Raw genomic sequence first — 20,835 nt, 5'->3', positions numbered from 1 at the left:
ACCCCTGGTCAATGTGAAGTCAAATCCAATAATATAAAAAATCTTTGGTTATAACAAAGAATACACAAGTGAAATATGAAAGCCCTAGCAGAAGGCATTCAAAAGTTATGGACAATGTTAAAGTTATGGCAGCCAAAAAGATTAACACACAGACAGACAGACATACACAGACCAAAAAACTGTGCCCTTGAATCTTCTATACACGGGGCACATAAATGAAAATCAGGAGTCCCATGTAAACTCTAAACTCCTTCCTGCTTCAATATTTTCCTTGATGATTAATTCCACAATCAATGAACACCTATTTACAAATAAACTGGAGTTTATCATAAAGATAACTTTTAGTATCTTGTATCTTATATTGACCTTCCTAACCCCAGATAATTTGAGGTTTAAATCCATTAATAAATTTGTCAGTAGTCCTTGTTTCTTGATGTCCATTCTTACCTTTTATAAGTCTCACAACTTCTATATGGTTTGAGTTTGTTACCAGTGTCCCATTCACCTAAAAATCAAAACAAGAAAATTAACATTTCTAATCTTAAGTTAATAAAAATACATGTAAATCTTACATTGTAGTTATAATAAAAAGTAAGGAGACTTCATGTAAAGGAAGAAGTCATCACTAAATTCTGCAGAATAATTTCCCCCATGACAATGAAGCCTTGTATGACTAGCTCATAGGATGAGTTGTCTGTTCTTGTTTTAGACACTTGATGCTTTAAGAAGTGACAGCATTAAGTCTAAAGAAAGACACACTGATGTGTGATTTCCAAGTGATATGGTACACACATGCTTATGTAAAAATAAAGATTCCAGGAGTATACCTTCATGTACCATTACCGAGCTATAATGGTATCAAATCTTCTGGGAATTAGATGTGTGCACTGTATGGCCAAAACAAACAAACATATTCCTCCCGTGTGACCTTCTGACCTTGGGAGAGAGGTTTTTTCCACATCAGTGCCAGTAATTGGCAGGACTGGTCAATCTGAGGTGGTATCCAGCCAAACCCAGCCAATTCTTATCAACCCTACTTACAGTATCAATCCAAGGATCACCGCGTACATAAACCTGATAAATGTATCCCAAACATTTATATATACCAAACCAAACCAGCTAATTCCTTAATCATTTTGATAAACCTTAGATTTGTGAATTTTATGCATGTTGAACATTTTCTGTGTACCTGTACATACTATGGAGAAGCCTCTGCCTGACATTTATGTATAAGACCTTACCACGACTTTATCATCACACACCAGACAGTATAAAAAATACCGCGATATTTGGGATACAATGTTTCTATTTTAAGATTTGAAATGCACTTGTTTTTTAAAATTTGTTTTGGCAAATGCCCCTGTTTTATTCTTGTCCTCATCACTTGTTGAAAAGTTTGAGTTGATTGAGGACTTAACTGATTTTTTTTTATAAACGCTACAGGGGGAAACTCACAATATCAGTTATAAAATCAGTCAAAAAGATCAAGCTTCCAGTATTGAACATAAGGTTTCAAATCAATCAATTATAACTGCACTGAAATTGTTTACCAACCCACACACACACTCATAATATTAAATGATCTACAGGAAATCAAAATTATAATTGAAGTAAGTGAAGACCAACAAAATATTTAGAAAAAAAATTCAGTGATATATCAGTGAAAGTAGATTTCATGCTTTTGCATTCTGCCAGATTACTTACTGGGTTACATATTATCACAAAAATCTAAGAATATTTAAAGGAATGATCATAACTTACATGCACACCTACATTTCCCTGAACTTGTGTAAGGAGTAGAGAATGTCTCCCCACAAACTACTGCCACTTTCTTCTCCTAATCATCGAGTTATTCACATCTTCTACACTAATGGCCTTCAATCTGTATTAGTTTTTGTTCTAAGACAGCAGCTCCTTTGATTGACTTTGTAGTCAGTTTTGGGTGTGATACCTAATTTCTTACTGTTATCAGCTGACTGAGAGCCTACACACAGGTGACCAGGAAGTAATAGAAGTAACACACACTTTATGTATGTAGAGAGAGAGAGACTACACCTACAGTAGTGCCAGAAACCTGTGTACCTCTAGTAATTCCTGACAGTGCAATCTACAAACAGCATCACACAGAAGATTCTAGACAAGTATAAACCACACTGTGTGCTCAACATGAAAATATATAGCTACATGTAAAAATCTATGAAGACAAAAAATTCTGCCCTGAAATAAACTGCCCTAAAATTTTATACCCCCTATTTAAGATGCTTTGTACCTATCTAACACTTGATTTTTTTTTATACAGGTACAATCATGTTTATGTATACAATTTTGTGAGCCCCTCAGTAGGCCTCTTTTGTATAAGGCTTGGAGGAGTTACAGTTCCTTCCATACAGGAAGTCAGTAATGTGACAAGTATGTCGAGATAAAATGCCATCTGTTCGTCCTGCTCCGCGCACAGAGGTGATGTCCACAGAAATAAAACACAATGTTTTAACTAAGGATCAAATAAAGATTTTTCATCAAGATTGAAAGATATCTCTCCGAAAGAGTTACAATGAAACATATAGCAGTAAAACACTGAACCTTATACTGATACTGTACCTTAATCAGAAATAACCTTGTTCATAAAATTTCCCAACTTTTTCCTTTCATTTTAGTTGTGCATTTGCAAAGGGCAGTAACCCAAATCTACAAAAGCTATGTTTACAGCATTTATATTTCTTGGCACAACATGTAAAATGGCATGATAAGCATGAAAGGTAGACCATTGGGAAAGAGGCTCATGGGCCACATAGCTCATCTGAGCATTCTGGCTACGAAAATGCCAAATCAGTCAATATTGAATTTTGAATACAAGTGTCCAGAAAAGAGTTTTCGGTGGTATGGAACAATCTTGAACCTACACTACCTGAGGTATATAAGTCTAATCATGGCTTATGTACATTTTTCAAGGTTTTTTCCTATACATTCTTCAATTTTATAGTAAAACTTAGTCACCCACTCTTGCTTCCCTATTTCTATGACTAATCATGGCTTAAGTAAGGTTTTTTTCTACAAATTTATCTTCTATTGTAAAATCTTTTAAGGCTGTTGTGGCCCCGCCCTTTCTTTCATGTTTTGAACAATGTTCAGGAGGATGCTTTCATATAAATATAGGTGATCAATGCTTTCTTATTCTAGAGAAAAAGATTTTTAAACATTTTCCTAGTGGTTCTTGAGAAGAACTTGAAAATGTGAAAAGTTTACAGATGGATGCCGGACAAAATGTCATCAGAAAAGCTCACTTAAGCTTTTGACTCAGGTGAGCTAAAAACTCCAAACTGAGAGCTTCTACATACAGATTTTGTTCCCCATATAACAACATCCACTTTAAAGGTTATATTTGTACTGAGTACCAGACACTGGGGAGTGTGTCAATTGTAATAAACTTTACAAATCACACTTAATACTGGCTTAGTCATATCTGATCTTAATTTTCGTAATCTGAATGGGAGAAAATGTGGGCCTTTACAGATCACATCTCCATGTGTGTGATATTGTTATGTAATGTCTGATTGGAGAAAATCATACCAGAGACTAAAACTAAATTTTAATTACATCAACATTAAACCTGAGCTTTGTATTTTACATTGAATTGATAATTATTTTCTACCTTACAAATCCTGTCTCCCTGTCTGACGCCAGCTCTCTCTGCTGCCCCATCTAAAACACAAAGACTTCTAAATTAACATTTAAGATTGTGTAATATTGTGTATTGTCAAAAACTTTATTTTGTGCTCAGACATTATTTTTCATACTATTTCCTGAAGATAATGATCATAAAGATAATAAATCAGACAAATAGTTACGTATTAAATGCAGTTGTTAAAATAAATGTGTAATATGCCAAGCATTTTGCCTCAGGTACACCAACAATGTGATTTAATATCCAAACTGGTAAGTATCCTAAATATTTACATCTCTTATTTCTCAGGTGTATCATTCAAGTTACAGACAAATTTATAACTGATGATTCAGACCCACCAGCAATTTTAAATACTGTGTAACATATGTTTTAATACTGCACCAAATCATATTGTTCACCAAATGTATGCACTGAATATTTTTAGATGTTCAACTGTTTAAAAAAAATAACAAACAAAATGTTTACAGTGTATTAAAGAATCTGTGGCTTTACACAGTGAGGCATTAAAAATATTCTATGTATCCTGAAACTTAAGCAATCACTGAATTTTAAGCATCACTGGTAATGATATCATTTCACAAAATATTTATATGTCAACATTCCGACCACTGCACAAGAACATTTTTTATTATCATTTTTTTTTTAAATATTATGTTTTTCTTTATTAATTTGAGAAAATGAATCTTTACTACATGAGGATGCTTTTTTAATATTCTTGATGCATTTTGTCTGTATTTTTGAATTGAGTTTTCCCCCTCCTTTTTTTCTAAAATCGATTCTGAAAATTTGGACAAAACTGACCTGCTTTGACAGACTCTACATAGACTGGGTTGTCTCCCCTGACTGTGAGTCCGTAGCCCTTCTCATCTCTCTGTATGATCACACATCTCTGTATATAACCTGTCAAGTACATACATAAGTATACATGTGGGCATTGTGTAATATTCTCTGTACCACATATAATCAAATTACTCAACTATGAATACTAACACATTTATAATGAAGTATTACAAACATCAAATTACCAAGATTAACAACATAAGACACAGTGTATTCCCTTTATTTCAAAGTTAAGGGTTAGAGATCAGTTGTAACTTGGAACAGGCTAGGGGCTGAGGTTTATGAACAAAATCTCTGTGGACCTAACAACAAATTTTTATTTCAAAGTGGCATTTTTGTTAATTGAAGCGGTCAATTTGGCCGGTAGCCGGTTCTTAGGGAAAACACTGAAGACAATGGCTTAAGACATTGTGTTCAGCATCTAGCCATTTCAATCAATGTTAAATTTCATCTATAACCTGACATATCTACATTATCCAAACAATAACCAGTCTAACTCAAGATAAATTTGTTTTACCAAAGCTACATGTACTGCAAATTTTGAAATTGTAGGATTTAAATTGATATTGTGAGATTGTGTACATATTTACAATCTTGGGAACTGGTAACATTTCAAAACTTGGTGGGTCTTTTTTTCTCTATGAACAGCCTAAAATTCTTAAGATATCCTTATGATAACTATCACATTCAAATAATAATTGGTATTACTCTCTTAAATGGTGTGTGCACTTTAAAAAACATAGGTAATCAAAGATTACGAAGCTCACCTCGACGAGTGTTATCAGTTTAGGTAATGCCAATCTCACATCATATTTTCTTTACAGTTGATTTTTATTCTGACAATAATATTCAAGCAAGTTCTGTTTAAATACGTCTTAAAATTCATTTGGGATTGCCTGTTCCAAAAACTTTAACCTCATCACTCATTTGGAAAATGTGGGTCAGATCCAGCATCCGAAGCAAGTTTCGATTGTCCATCCCTAGATGCATCATCCATGCAAGTTTGGTCCAGGTAGGGCTTATAGTTACTTGGGAATAATCTAGTCACTAATCTGGTAAATGTAGGTCAGATCCAGCATCCAAAGCAATTCTGGTAGTGTCCATCCCTACATGCATCATCCATGCAAGTTTGGTCCGGGTAGGGCTTATAGTTCCTTGGGAATGGACCTGCTCCAAAAACTTTAACCTGGTCACTCATCAGGAAAACCTGCTCCTAAAACTTTAACCGGGCGCCGACGCCAACGCCGGGGGTATAGCATAAGCTCATCTCGACTTCGTCGAGGTGAGCTAAAAATGTATTAAAATTTATCTATGCTTTCAGGGACTAATCTAGCTTTTTGGTAAAACTACCCTTTCTGGAGAAATTAAGAAAATCAGCTGGGGGTCTGAGGGCCAAAGAGCAACAATTGTGGGGCCCAACTGAACTTCATTAGTTTAAAGACCATTTTGAGTGCATAAAATAGCTAAGTAAAACCATATTGCAGATATTTTGAGCTTTTTTTTTTCTTTTGAAATTTCCATTATTAATTAAGGAATAAAAAATTATTCTATATTTTTATCATTCAACATTGTCAGGGGAATTTTTAATTATCAAAAGGGATAGGGAATTTTCTCTGGGGCAAAATATTAGTAGTAAATGTGTGGCCTATTAATTCCTGGCTTTGTTAACAAACAAAGTGTTTTTTTCCGCAAATAGTGGACATTTCTGAAGATAATCTACAGACATCTGCTTATATTTGTCTTATTCTCTCAGTAAGTGTGTGTGTAAATGCATATTTGGATGAATGACAGAAACCTGAACTATTACTTGATATTGATGTGTTTTGGCAGCCATTAGGCTTCAATATACTCCTTTCCCTTCTGATAACAAATCCAGAAATAGCTGGGTGATTTTTTCTGCCTCATTATCTTGACAAGCCACCATATCAAATGAATGCAGGATAAAATTTAAATGAATTGATAGTCATGCCTTGAACTAGAGTACATCATAAGTCCTACATTACTGGATTGTATCCCCAAGAATCTTATGTGCCTTGGTCTACCTGCTATCTGTAAATTTTCTTGTTTCCCTCTTTGCCCTGCTTACTGAATTTTGCCTCTGCCTTACTACATGTAGATGCACATTTTTGTTGCTTGCTTCTTTTACCTGCCATTTATTTTTTTTTTCTTACATCTTTGCCCTGTTTGTAATTCTTTAGTTTCCCTCTTTGTCCGTTTACATATATTTTGTTGCTGGGAAATGGCCTCAGCATAACAGCCCTGCTCTTTGCCCTAACATACATGTTTTTTTTGCCTATATGTGGAGCATTTCTGCCCTTCCCCTACATTGCTAATATTTGAGATCCTATTCTCTCCCTAAGTGTGTGTGTAAATGCATTTTGGATGAATGACATGAAACCTGAACTATTACTTGATATTGATGTGTTTTGGCAGCCATTAGAGCTTCTATACTCTTTGCCCTACTCTGATAATTTTGTCCAGAAAGTAGCTTTGCCCTGATTTTTTCTGCCTTTTTGTCTTGACAAGCCACCATATCAAATGAATGCAGGATTTTTGTTAAATGAATTGAGAGTCATGCCTTGAACTACTAGTACATTTAAGTCCTGTATTGAGAGTTGCTCTTTCCCCACTATTTGTATTTTTGATGTGCCTTGGTCTACCTGCTATCTGTAAATTTTCTTGTTTCCCTCTTTGCCCTGCTTACTGAATTTTGCCTCTGTCTTACTAGATGTAGATGCACATTTTTTGTTGCTTGCTTCAATTACCTGCCATTTATTTTTTTTCTTACATCTTTGCACTGTTTGTAATTCTTTAGTTTCCCTCGTTGCCCATTTACATATATTTTGTTGCTGGGAAATGGCCTTGGCATAACAGCCCTGCTCTTTGCCCTAATACATGTATTTTTGTTGCCTGCCTATATGTGAGAGCCCAGACTGCCCTTCCCCTACTTTTTTATTGCTAAATGTGAGATTCCTATTCATTGCCCTAGTATTTGTACTTTTTGTTGCCTGTAGCATGTATTAAGAGCCTTACTCCTTGGTCTAATATTTGTATCTTTGTTGCCTGTATTGAGAGCCCTACTCTTTGCCCTACTATGTAATTTTGTTGCCTGCATTGAGAGTCCTGCTCTTTGCCCTACTTTTTTGTATTTTTGTTGCTTGTAATGGGAGCCCTACTCTTTGCCCTACTATATATTTTTGTTGCCTGTATTGAGAGTCCTGCTCTTTGCCCTACTATTTGTATTTTTGTTGCCTGCCTATATGTGAGAGTACTACTCTTTGCTACACTATTTGTATTTTTGTTGCCTGTATTGAGAGCCCTACTCTTTGCCTTACTATTTGTATTTTTGTTGCCTGCCTATATGTGAGAGCCCTGCTCCTTGCCTTACTATTTGTATTTTTGTTGCCTGCCTATATGTGAGAGTACTACTCTTTGCCCCACTATTTGTATTTTTGTTGCCTGCCTATATGTGAAAGTCCTGCTCTTTGCCCAACTATTTGTATTTTTGTTGCTTCTCTAAATGCATGACATGTGAGAGTCCTAGTTCTTTGTGTATATTTCTTTTTGTGTATTTTTTTGTTGCTTATATATCTGAGAGCCCTTCTTTGCTCTACTTTTTGTACTTTTGTTACTAGCCTATACGCTCTTTGAGTCATTTTAAGACATCTTATTCAAACTGCTCAGATTTTCAAAATTCACATTTATCAGAAAGATATGGTTGACTTTATGGTAAGTGAGAGTCAACAGAGCAACATCTAGCAAGATATATCATCAGCATTCCTACACTGTACGTCCTTTAAAAACCTACAGTGACAGAACTCCTAACATGCTACGCAGCACATTGCAACCCGCTAAATGATGTTTCCTACCTCCATTGTAAAAGAGTTCCACAAAGCAATATCAACCATCCATTTTCCTGCTGCTGAACTGCTGTTATTAACTTTCCTTCAACTTGTGCCTATTTTTCTGCATAAATCTTGTGCCTATTTATCTCTCTAAATCTTGTGCCTATTTTTCTGTCTAAACCTTAATCCTTTTGCATATTTTTCTGCCTAATTCTTGTGCCTCTTTTTTTCTTACTAAACCTTGTGCCTATTTTCTGCCTAAATCTTGTGCCTATTTATCTCTCTAAATCTTGTGCCTATTTTTCTGTCTAAACCTTAATCCTTTTGCATATTTTTCTGCCAAAATCTTATGCCTATTTTTTCTTACTAAATCTTGCACCTATCATTCTGCCAGCTTACCTTCTTTGGTTTCTTCCTGAGTGCCATGTTGTTCCAATTTCACACTGCTAGAGTGCCTACAATGGACAGCAAAATATCAAACATTTTACCAGGTGTGTACAAAATATATACTGATTTGTAATGTGAAGCAAATAGCATTAAATTTTGTGAAAACAAAAAAAAAATGTAAAATTACTTAGTTTAATTTTGCATGGTTCATGTGTACAGTTTTAAAACTTGGGTAAATTGAATGGTGTAAATAGTAAATACAAGCAATCTATAACATCAAGGAAGATGTTCCTCCTCTGAGTCTGATTGTTATAAATAGATCAATTAATATGAACCTGGAGTAAATAAAGATATGATCAGCTGTTGCCATCCATAATATCCTCTCTCTCTCTCTAATGCTCTCTCTCTCTCTCTGATTTTACAACAGAAAACTCATAAAACAAACTCAAAACCTTTTACGTAATAGGCATTAACAGGAACATGTGTTTCACATAGTGAGGATACATTTTCCTTAAATTCAAGTGTTTTGCAAAAATGAAAATAAAGAACACATAGATTCTTCTTAGTTACCAATAATATTTCACATAGAAATGAAAAATCAGTGTCTCTTTATTGAAAACATTGTACTAAAAACAATATAATGTAAAGGGTGAATAATTATGTGAGTAAAATTCCCTTTAAACGATTATTTATATACTTATATAAACTCAACCAACTTTCAGTCTGTGCAATTTATCATTTCCTGAGAAAACCCAAGGAGTAGAGGCAAACAAGAAAAGCAAGTTCCTGTACGAAAGTTAGATGCGTAGCATTGCTGATACCCATTATACACACAAGTTACTCATGCAGGACACAAAATTAAGACCTCAAACAGCATTAAATTCAGTCATCCCTGGAAAGATTCACAATGTAAACACCTGACCTGCTACATCTATCTACTCCTATCAAGTAGATGTACCACCTTAAATTGAGCTGAAGGAATTATAATTGCAGGGGGGAAGGAAAAGACTATATTTAACATTCCTTCAGTCTAGAATTTAGTAAAATCATGTGGGAAAGTTGTCATTCACTGATACCTGTGCAAGACAGGTCAGTGTAAACATGGCCCTGGTCTGGAGTAGATCAGGTCCTATTGGATGATTATGTACAATATCAATACACTATGTCCAGTCATTTTTGTCATGAAGAATACTCAACAAGTGTGTTAACATTTACCAATAATGAGATGATACCACTACACACAAGACATCAATTTCCTGGCCTAGACATATGTAAGTTATCAGTTCATTTCCTTCCCCCATCAATGCATTCTGCACCACAGATGATCCACAATGTTGGATTTTTGTGAAGTAATGCATACCAGTTTTGATCCATTAAAAAGTGCACCTGATTATAACATTACTGCATTATCCCTTTCACCCATATTAAGCCACAGGTAGTGCTATCAGGGTTATACATACACAAACAATGTGTGTGTACATGCACCATGTAACCCTGAGTGTGATAATTAATAAAGCAGGCAGATATGATTGGTGAATTAGATATACCTGTCGTTCACATCTTTCCTAGATTCATTAGTAATGAGATCATCCCTAGAGCTCGACTTAGTCCTGTGCCAGGGGACATGCAGGCTCTGTCGCAGTTTGGGGGAGGCGGGTTTATCGAGGAGGTCCTCTCGTGAACTAAACCGATGCTTAGAACTAGTATGCTTCTTTCTTAGAATAACCGGTGGATCTGCATCAATCAGGTCTTCTCTGGACCCGCCCTTTACCCGAGCATCACAGGTTCGAGACAAATGTTCCCCAGATCCTACCAGTCCATCGTCCTTTTTTAGGGCCTCTTTATCTTGCTTAGATGAGCCAAAATGAAGAACGTCCATCGATCGCCATTTTTTTCCCAATGGCATATTTGTAAACTTGGATTACGCGAAATTGAATCAATGCTGAGCTAGATTAATTGCTTTCTATTATCACCATTGTGTAGACTAGCTATCTCAACAACAAGAATGATTTCTCCATTATCAAATAAATTAGCTGTTTATTAATTAATCTGCAGGAATGCCTAATATTCACTCAATTCAGCACTTTGATAGATAACACATTAAAATAAACTTGAGGTAAAATAAGATATAAATATTCAAATCAATAACTGATTTCACAGATGTGATCACAAGCCACACCAAAATCTGATGAAAAAACACAAATAACATCCAGTGATAGTGGTTAATTCCATTTCAAATTCCTCATTAAATATTCATCATCAAAAACAATGTTTTTCCCCTTCTATATATATAAAATGAATTCCTTTACACCACAACACTCTCACACTTAAGAGGTGGATCATCAAATTAGTTTGTTCGTCCAGCCAGCGATCACTGATAATCCTTGTCATTCAAAGCCTGGTCACTAAATACACACACAATATCACCTGGAGTACACTCCAGCAAACTCAATGTACTCCCTATTATTTCCCGGTCAATGAATGTAATGTATCCCTCCAACACCACAATACTATATCTACACTGCGTTAGCTAACCCCACCATTAGCTGCTGTGGTTATTCCTTGTGAACTTTGACCTTGAGGGAAGACACCAGGAAATGGTACTGTTTACAAGTAAAAACAACAGTAAAACAAAGGCTTTCATTATATCAATGTTGTAAGGTTTATCTGAGCTCTAAGTCACATCCTGTATATAGATCTATACATGTCATAAACTACAGATCCTTCTAGGTGGATTATACTAGTGACCCGGCTAAACCCCAAAACATGTATGACCACAACTCATCTGTCTATGTAGGCTAACTGAGCATTTATATCTCTCTCAATAAAGACAAAACACAAAACACATTAGGATTCCAGCAAGCCAACCTTCTAATCAATCCGACATTCCAGAAAAATAAAACCTCCAGGCTTAAATATCCTTACGTCACTTTCCTGGCAAAATAATTGCCGAGTAACTGATGTGAAATAAAGATACATTCTGTGACAGATTACTAGGCAGGTTTAGGCATACTACTACTGTTATATCAATGGATGCTGACTAATGCCATAAATCAGATATATTGCATTTTAGCTGATTATTCTTAATTTATAATCAATTTCCTTAATCCCTAAGGAATGAATGTTTTACTCCTTTTCTTAATTGCAAAAAATAAAGTTCTGCTGTTATAACCCTAATAAAATCAAACAAGGCAAAGGTAAAGAGTGCTATTGTCCATGAAAGTGAAAGGGGCTTGGTAGTGAAATATTTACCTGTTTTAAAAAAGTGATAAAATATTCAGAATTATTGTGCTGGTTCACGGCACGGCTGGCACCTGACTGATTTGTGTGGCCTGCGTGTAATGCATATATCTCTTGTGAAATCAAAACCTTATAGATTTCAGTGCATCAGGTGACTAATAATCCATGAAAATACAGGAAGGATCAGATATTCAGTCATCTTTTTTATGATGCACATTCAGGCTATATAACGACAAGGCTAGGAGGAGATATTTTAGGAACCTACTTGACAACATGTGATCATCCTAGCGATCTGCCACATGTTGTTGTACACACTTCAAAGACAACAGACAACAGACTGATACAACAACAAACCAGGGAAAGATACGGGCTTAAACATAAACTTAATCTTTATGTTCCAACCAAAGCATCCAAAGGTGAAGGGAGTTTTAAAAGATCCCTCCATCACCTGGACTTTAATTTAGTCAACAATGGAAGTGGTTTAGTACATTTCAGTTTGATTTTTGACAAGTATTGGTAAGCACTTTTTTTATATATAGTAATACTACAAGTAATATATATTAATTTCTTATTTTGTTTAACAAATAATACAATTAACAATCTATGCCACTTAAATATAATTTAGTATATATTTAAATACATATAAAATATATGTGATTTTTAACACAGTGTTTGAATGAGGACAGCAGAATTCAGTCAAATTTTTTTTAATTGAAAACCTAATTTTACATAGATTTATCAACTATATTTCAGTGTTTTGTATGAACATGTAATAGTGAAAAAATTGATTAAAAAAAAAAAAATCATCTACTTTTGCTCTAAATCAAAATTTTTTCAGGAGGGGGGTAACTGAATTATATATACAATTCCAAACAAACTATAATTTTAATATTCCCCACTTAAATATAATTGTTATATGATAATGTTATAAATACATATAAAATATATGTGATTTTTAAAAGTGTTTGAAAGTCATTCCAGCAGAATTCAGTCATATAATATCTTTTAAAACTCTATCTCTATGACTTTCATTTATCAACAACTTAAAAAAAAATGGTGACAAACTTTTTACGGAAAAAAAAGCCACCTTGTTCCCAAAAATACTTGCAGTATTTAACTGAATTATATATACTGATACCAATAAATTGAGAATTTTAATATTCAATCTATAAAATATCATTGTTTTTTTCAACACATTGATACCAAGTTACAAAGACTTTGTTATCATTAATAAGATCAATAACTGTTAAAGATTTGAACTCAATGACAACAGCTCAATAAATCCTTATCAAGTTTAATACATGTTTTAAGAATTTAAGAATACTATAACCTTTGTATAATATATAGGGAATTAGCAGTGCATGTTGTTTTATTTAAAAATTTGCCTATTTCAGGGAAAGACTTTAATTTCATACCAGTAAATGAAACCGAAACTAGCGTTTTGATATATATCATAAATTATCCTCCATGACTAGCCATTTAAAATATATGATTGATACCAACTCAAACAGTAAGATATCATTAATAAGCAATAACTGTTAAAGATAACACTCCTAATTTTCTAAAAAACAAAAAAAAAAAAAAAAAAACTTAAAACCCCTATCAATAAAACCCACACAAAGCGAAAAACCCTAACAAATATTCAACTTAGAGACAGGCATGCACTGCACACTTATAAAATGAAACTTCAGATTATAACTAAATTCAATGTGAAGTATCAGCTAAATAATTATAGGAATAATAAAAAAATATTAAAACTTGAATAAACTCTTTAGACTTAGTGTGAACTGTCAAGGAAAAAAAAATCAACTGTTGAGTTTCTCAAGCATGAAGCAATGATGTATAAAGCACACATTTAAATTTTAACTCTTTGTACTTAGACTTCTTTCATTTAGCATGATAGGTAACTCCTGAAAACAATCTGATTGAAATTAGATCTTAAGTACACGCCGACTTTCTGATAGTTGATACAAAATTTTGGAGCATTACCAAGATATGACTATAATCACATTGCTCCTCAGTATTGTTTTTCTATTTCTAAATTAATTATTTGTATATACATACGAATTAAACATTTACAATACTGTTCCACACTTCACTTATAAGAGAAAAGCCCCACTTGACTAAAGAAATGCCAAATTTAATTTTATTTTGCAGGTACAACTGTAAAGGAAGAGAAGAAAAATGCAACGAACCAGGCCTGGATTGGACCCCAGGCCACCTGAATCTCCAGTCAGGTTTTCTACCAAGATACTTGACAAACTGGCGATCGAGCCCACCTGACCGCCACATTTCTGTCTTCCACCAATAAGACACCAATTCTTCCCCAGCAGGTCTTTTACCTGACACATACTGGTCACATAACCAAATGAAACATGAGAGGTGTCACCAAAGGTAGAACCCGATTGACTGTCACACTACTAATATGAAAGCATGTGTACAACAAACCAAATTTATGTCTATAAGACTATAATGAGCCTGAACTCAAACTGATTAATGATCAGAATTAATCTGAGTATTCTGGCACTTCCATCTGAGGTAACATACTGTTTAAAATATTGCTATGTGTTCATATAAAAAGTGTAGAAATACTGTTCTAGGATATAGATTCTGTATTATATGACAGGAAAGGGGCAGGCTATTTCTTGGGCTGCTGACTTCCTCAAATCCTGATCATCTTGGATTGCATTTTTAAGACAATGAATAAACATTTAATTGCTTCATATTTCCCTAGAGCATTTGCTAGATTGAAACATCCTTCATATACCAGATTAATGGACTCAGTTTTAATGAGTCCTTTTTTGGGTTCATGCATTTATATCCCAGAACTGTCAGAATTGGACAAATAATATTTTCAATATATATTAGTACACAATATGTGAAACACTGTTTATACAGTATTAAAATACACATCTATAAGGAAGTACTATGGACGGACGATTTTGCTTAAACGATTGTACAATTATAAGCGTAATTTGTCACATCTGTCAAGTTTACAATACAGTCATGTATATTTTAAAGTCAAGGGGAATGAAAATGACTTCGCCGTAGGACTAAATTCATTATAAACATGTTCGCTATAAGTGTGTTTTACTGTCTTTATAATATGAGACAAGTGATTAAAGGCAAATTTTGTCTGAGAAGTGAATAACAATTCTTATCACTGGCATGAAAAATACCAATAATAAAGGCTATCCAGGACATTTTAGAATTTGTTTGAATTCATTTAATTCATATTTAACATAGCTCACATATTCATGTTATAAATGGATTAATCTGAACTTTAAAAAAAAAAGATATTTTATGTACGGAGGAACACCTGGCAGATTTTGTTCTGTAGTGTGAAGAATTGTGAAAATTAACATTTATGTTTTGTTTAAATTAATGTTTGACAGTTGTGCAATCCAGCATTTGTCCAATTCTCAAAAGTTACTACCAACAATTTTGCAATGGACACAGAAGAATAACAGTAACTGTTAGTGTTATGGGGCAACAGTGATTCAATCTGATGGCCTAATTATGTTTCCTTCCGCTCGGAAGTCATTACTCGAGACACTGAACAATTATTGACGGAAAAGCCAGATATTGTCAAGCTAACATTGATGTAACATACAAACCTCTCCGAAAAAGACATGGCTGGTGCATTGGTCACTTCAACGGTACTGGATTCTGAAGTCGAGCATTGCAAGCAACACCTTACTCAGCCTCGGCTAAAGTTAAGTGTCGAAGATGCAATTGATCTGACAGAAGAAACCGAATAATAGCAAAAAGCTGATAAAGAAATTAGATTTGCTTATTTTTGAATGGAGTTAAAACAATGTTATTTTGAATTATGCGCCTCTTGGAGTAAAAGTTACAGTAGCATATAGGAATTTGTCAGTCCACCATAACTAACCGAACAACACACTGAAGTACTCTCGTTAACCGTGTGAAATTAGGTCCATGAAAAAAATAACATTCCCACCCAAATTATTATTGAAGCGTTTTCAATTTTAAATTTTAACTTTCAAAATAGTTAACGAAAGCATATTAACATATCCTCTCCCATCTGCTACCAGCTTTTACTCTGCACACCTTGACTTATTCTATGCGCAATGATATGTGAAAAATAAATATGCAGACTACTTTTAGGGAGGTCCGCACAAAATGTTTACAGTGCACTTTTAAATAAACTTCCTAATCATAGGCCTACTTAATTAACATGGAATAAATATTAAGTTTCAGTCCATTCATGCCCAGCATTTTTTATGGTGTTTAACTTTTGTTCGTATTTATTTGTATATTGCATTGTTGTATTTTTCAGGCGCGGATCAAAAAATGATCAGTCTGTTAATATTGTTGCAAATAAACTCATGAAATAAAGATAAAAATTTAAAATTCATTTAAAAAAAGTGCCTATACAAGATATATATATGTATATAGTTTCTGTTTTTATTTATTCTGGGGATAGGGGGGGGGGGGGGGTTAATGAATTTACAAAAATTTATACACATAAGTTATAAATGATATTAAATTTTTTAGTTAATAAACTGTATTAAAACAAATAAAATAATAAATATATTTACCACACTAAATTGATTCGATTTATAACAACTTGCTTAAAATTACAATATCAAGTATAAAGTTTTATAGAATATATTGAAAGTTTTTTGTTTTTGTTTTTTACATAATATATATCAGCATTTTCTCACTACATTTTCTATTTAACAACGTTCAAGATGCATGAAATGCCATCGTCAAAATTTTTCTCTTTCGATTATCATTTAACATGTTGCATCCTTAATAAATCATCCCCTAAAAAGGTTTTTTTCCTATGTTTTTATATCCAGACTGCAAATTATAGTTTGTTGAAATCATTTATTAAAAGGGATGGTATATATTGGCTGCTAAGCAGGAACGACAACTCTTGAGATTTACTTGTCTGAAATTTACGGAGACAGCCAATGTCATACTAACAGAGAGGGCAGTTGAAGATTGATGGTTTTTTTTGGGGGGGGGGGTGTTAAAAACAAACAAACAAAACTATTATTGATCTCATTGATAACTGTATGCAACTTTTCAACCGTCAACTTTCCTTTAATCTTTAATGCACATGGGGTTTATGTCTCAGTTGATTCAAGGTAAAAAATGCTGATATCTACGTATGAGCAGTTTCTAAAACGAATATGCTACAACAAATAAGCGGAAGAAAAAGCATATCAACAGTTACGTTTAATTCAATTTTAGTCGCAACTTTTAAAAGCATATTATGACCTTGTCAACAAATTCAACCTACAATTAATTCTCTTATAATCAGGTATTATTTACACACTTAATGTCTACGGATTTTCCCGTTAATACCTGCTGATACATCAGTATGCCTCAGCATATGAAGTTTGACACTGATTTAGGAAAAGTTTTTGGTCAAGGTCAAAGTGTTTGGTCAATTGTTTTAAATGTTTATGCAGTTGAATATGTCGTTACCTCCATATGTTTCATTACAAATAAAAACCAAAGTTGATTTCAGGATGGTCTATTTTGCTAATTGTGTTTTAAACACAATTTGATAAACTCATGAAATGAAATAAAAATTCAAGGTCAAAAAAGTTTAAATATTAATTGCTATACATGAATATATATAAGCATAAAAGGTGAAATTTGACACTGATTTAGGAAACGTGAGGTCAATGTCAAAGGAAAGGTCCAGGTCAAAATGCTGATTCAGTTGAATTGCTCTCATCAGTATGTAATAGCATATGAAATTTGATAAAAATATCTTGAATGGTATCTTTAAAACTGACCTAAACACTAATTGAATATAAGTGAGGTCAAGGTCAAGGTCAAAAATGGTTATGCAGTTGAAATTCTGATCAGTATGTATCAATATGTGAAGTTTGATTGCACCATCTTGAATATATCAAAACTGAGTTAAACAAATTTCAAGAGAAGTGAGGTCAAGGTCAAAGGAAAGGTCAAGGTCAAAAAATGTTGATGCAGTTGCATAGTTCTCATCAATATCTATCAGCATATGAAGTTTGATAAAAATATCTTTAATAGTTTCTTTGAAACTGACTTAAACACAAACGTAAAGTGTGAGAGGACAAGGTCAAATGGAAAGATGGAAGGAAAAAGACGTTGAAGGACGAAGATGGACATACATCAATATGCCCCAGCCATATTCATGGCGTTTGACACATACACACAGTTCATCTCAGGTCATCTGATAGAACCTACAGAGTGCCTTTACTTTATATAAATGTTGATGCGGTTGCATATCTCTAATCAATATGTATAACAATGAAGTTTGATAAAAATATTAGAACGATTTCTTTCATTAAAACTGACTAAACACAATTTACATCAGTTCGTCTGTCTATAGTGTATGGAATCCGGATAGGGCCATGCAGTTCACTATCGCATCATCGCACCATCGAGGTTTGGGTTGATAATGCGATGACACGATAATGCGATGACGATGAAGCGATGGTCGAAAATGAAGTGATGGTGCGATAGTGCGATGACGATGAAGCGATGGCGCGATAATGCGATGACGATGGTACGATAGCACAATGAAGCGATGGTGCTATGACGCGTTGGTCAATAAAGTTTATGGCAGCGAATTGCTACGATCAGCATATGAAGCGATATTCACTTTTACTCTATTTATCGCACCATGAGGTCAAGCGCTATCGCAAAGGTCTATCGTCATCGCACCATGCTGATCGTTGATCGCTCTCATCAGTATGTAATAGCATATGAAGTTTGAAAAAATATCTTGAATGGTATCTTTAAAAACTGACCTAAACACTAATTCCATATATAGTGAGGTCAAGGTCACGTATCAATAAATATCATTTTATCTAGCTCTCATAATGTATCAATATGTGAAGTTTGATATCAACCTATTTGTCTGTGTCTATTTATATGCCTATACGTACGTGTCAGTCCCGCTTCCTGTCCATATGTTTTTGCTTGTCTTTCTGTCAATAGTTGCTTACCAGTACAGTCAACATATACCAACTTTAAGTCCTTCTGTCTATACCTGCATGCTTTCTTTACCTGCCGGTCAGCCTGTTTATACTGGCCTGTTTGACTGTCTATACCTGCCTGTCAGTCTGTCTGTCAATAACTACTTGCCAATCTGTGTGTGTCTATACCTGTATATTAGTCTATACCTGCCTGTCAGTCTCTCTGTTTATGCTTAACTGTTAATCTGTCTGTCTATATCCGTCTGTCTGTCTACACCTGTCCGACTGTCTGTCTATACCTACCTGTCAGTCTGTCTGTCCATACTTACCTGTCTGTCCCTCTGTACCTACCTGTCAGTCTGTCTGTCTATACCTGTCTGTCTATACCTGCCTGTCAGTCTGTCTTTACCTACCTGTCAGTCTGTCTATACCTACCTGTCAGTTTGTTCGTCTTTACCTATCGGTCTGTCTGTCTGCACCTGCCTGTCAGTCTGTCTGTCTATACCTGTCAGTCAGTCTGTCTGTCCATACCTACCTGTCAGTCTGTCTGTCTATACCTGTCTGTCTATACCTGCCTGTCAGTCTGTCTATACCTACCTATCAGTCTGTCTATACGTACCTTTTAGTCTGTCTGTCTATACCTATCTGTCTGTCTAGCTGTACCGGCCTGTCAGTCTGTCTGTCTCTACCTGCCTGTCTGTCTAAACCAACCTGTCTGCTTGTCTATACCTACCTGTTAGTCTGTCTGTCTACATCTCTGTCAGTCTATACCTACCTGTCAGTCTGTCTCTTTATACCTACCTCTCAGTCTGTCTCTCTATAGAACTTACCTGTCAACCAGTTTATACGGACCTGTTTGACTCTCTACACCGGCTTGTCAGTCTGTCTATACCTGTATATCAGTCTATATCTGCCTGTCAGTCTCTCTGTTTATGCTAAACTGTTCATCTGTCTGTCTATATCTGTCCGTCTGTCTGACAATACATACCTGTCAGTCAGTCTATACCTACCTGTCAATCTGTTTGTCTATACCCACTTGTCCGTCTGTCTGTCTATACCTAACTGTGGGTCTATCTGTTTATACCTACTTGTCAGTCTGTCTGTCTATAAGTACTTACCTGTCAGTCTGTCTGTCTATACCTGTCTGTCAGTCACTCTGTCTATACCTACCTGTCAGTCAGTCTGTCTGTCTATATCTACCTGTCAGTCTGTCTATACCTACCTGTCAGTCAGTCAGTCTGTCTGTCTATACCTACCTGTCAGTCAGTCTCGCTACACCTACCTGTCAGTCTACCTGTCTATACCATCCTGTCAGTCTATTTGTCTAACGATTACCTGTCAGTCTGTCCGTCTATACCTACCTGTCAGTCTGTCTGTCAATACCTACCTGTCAGTCAGTCTGTCTATATCTACCTGTCAGTCAGTCTATACTTACCTGTCAGTCTGTCTGTCTATACTTACCTGTCATTCTGTCTGTCTAAACCTACCTGTCAGTCAGTCTGTCTATACTACCTGTCACTCTATCTGTCTATACCTTCATGTCAGTCTGTTTATACCTACCTGTCAGTCTGTCTATACCTACCTGTCAGTCTGTCTATTTGTACCTACCTGGCAGTCTGTCTGTCTATACCTACCTCTACATCTGCCTGTCTATACCATCCTGTCAGTCTATATGTCTATACCTACCTGTCAGTTAGACTGTCAATACCTACCTGTCAGTCACTCTGTCAATACCTACCTCTCACTCTGTCTGTCTATACCTGACGTCTGCCTGTCTATACCTTCCTGTCAGTCTGTCTATACCTACCTGTCAGTCTGTCAATACCTACTTGTCAGTCAGTCTGTCTATACCTTCCTGTCAGTCTGCCTATATTTACCATCCTGTCAGTCTGTC

General features: G+C 34.9%; 1 protein-coding gene across 1 annotated transcript; it reads right to left on the bottom strand.

The window, feature by feature from the left end:
- Nucleotides 1–370: 370 nt before the first annotated feature.
- On the bottom strand, nt 371–11,422 carry LOC134274395 (delphilin-like). The gene is made up of 5 exons (XM_062756682.1): nt 10,302–11,422; nt 8,767–8,822; nt 4,484–4,582; nt 3,650–3,699; nt 371–505 (listed from the first exon to the last, which is right to left on the bottom strand). The coding sequence occupies exons 1-5, from the start codon at nt 10,658–10,660 to the stop codon at nt 371–373; spliced, it is 699 nt and encodes a 232-aa protein (XP_062612666.1). The 5' UTR covers nt 10,661–11,422.
- Between the last annotated feature and the right edge of the window lie 9,413 nt (nt 11,423–20,835).

The sequence above is a fragment of the Saccostrea cucullata genome, unplaced genomic scaffold (genome assembly GCF_032062105.1).
Source record: "Saccostrea cucullata isolate Sc308-1 unplaced genomic scaffold, CSIRO_AGI_Scuc_v1 ctg7705, whole genome shotgun sequence".
NCBI lineage: Eukaryota > Metazoa > Mollusca > Bivalvia > Ostreida > Ostreidae > Saccostrea > Saccostrea cuccullata.
This window is presented reverse-complemented; position numbering and strand designations above follow the sequence as displayed.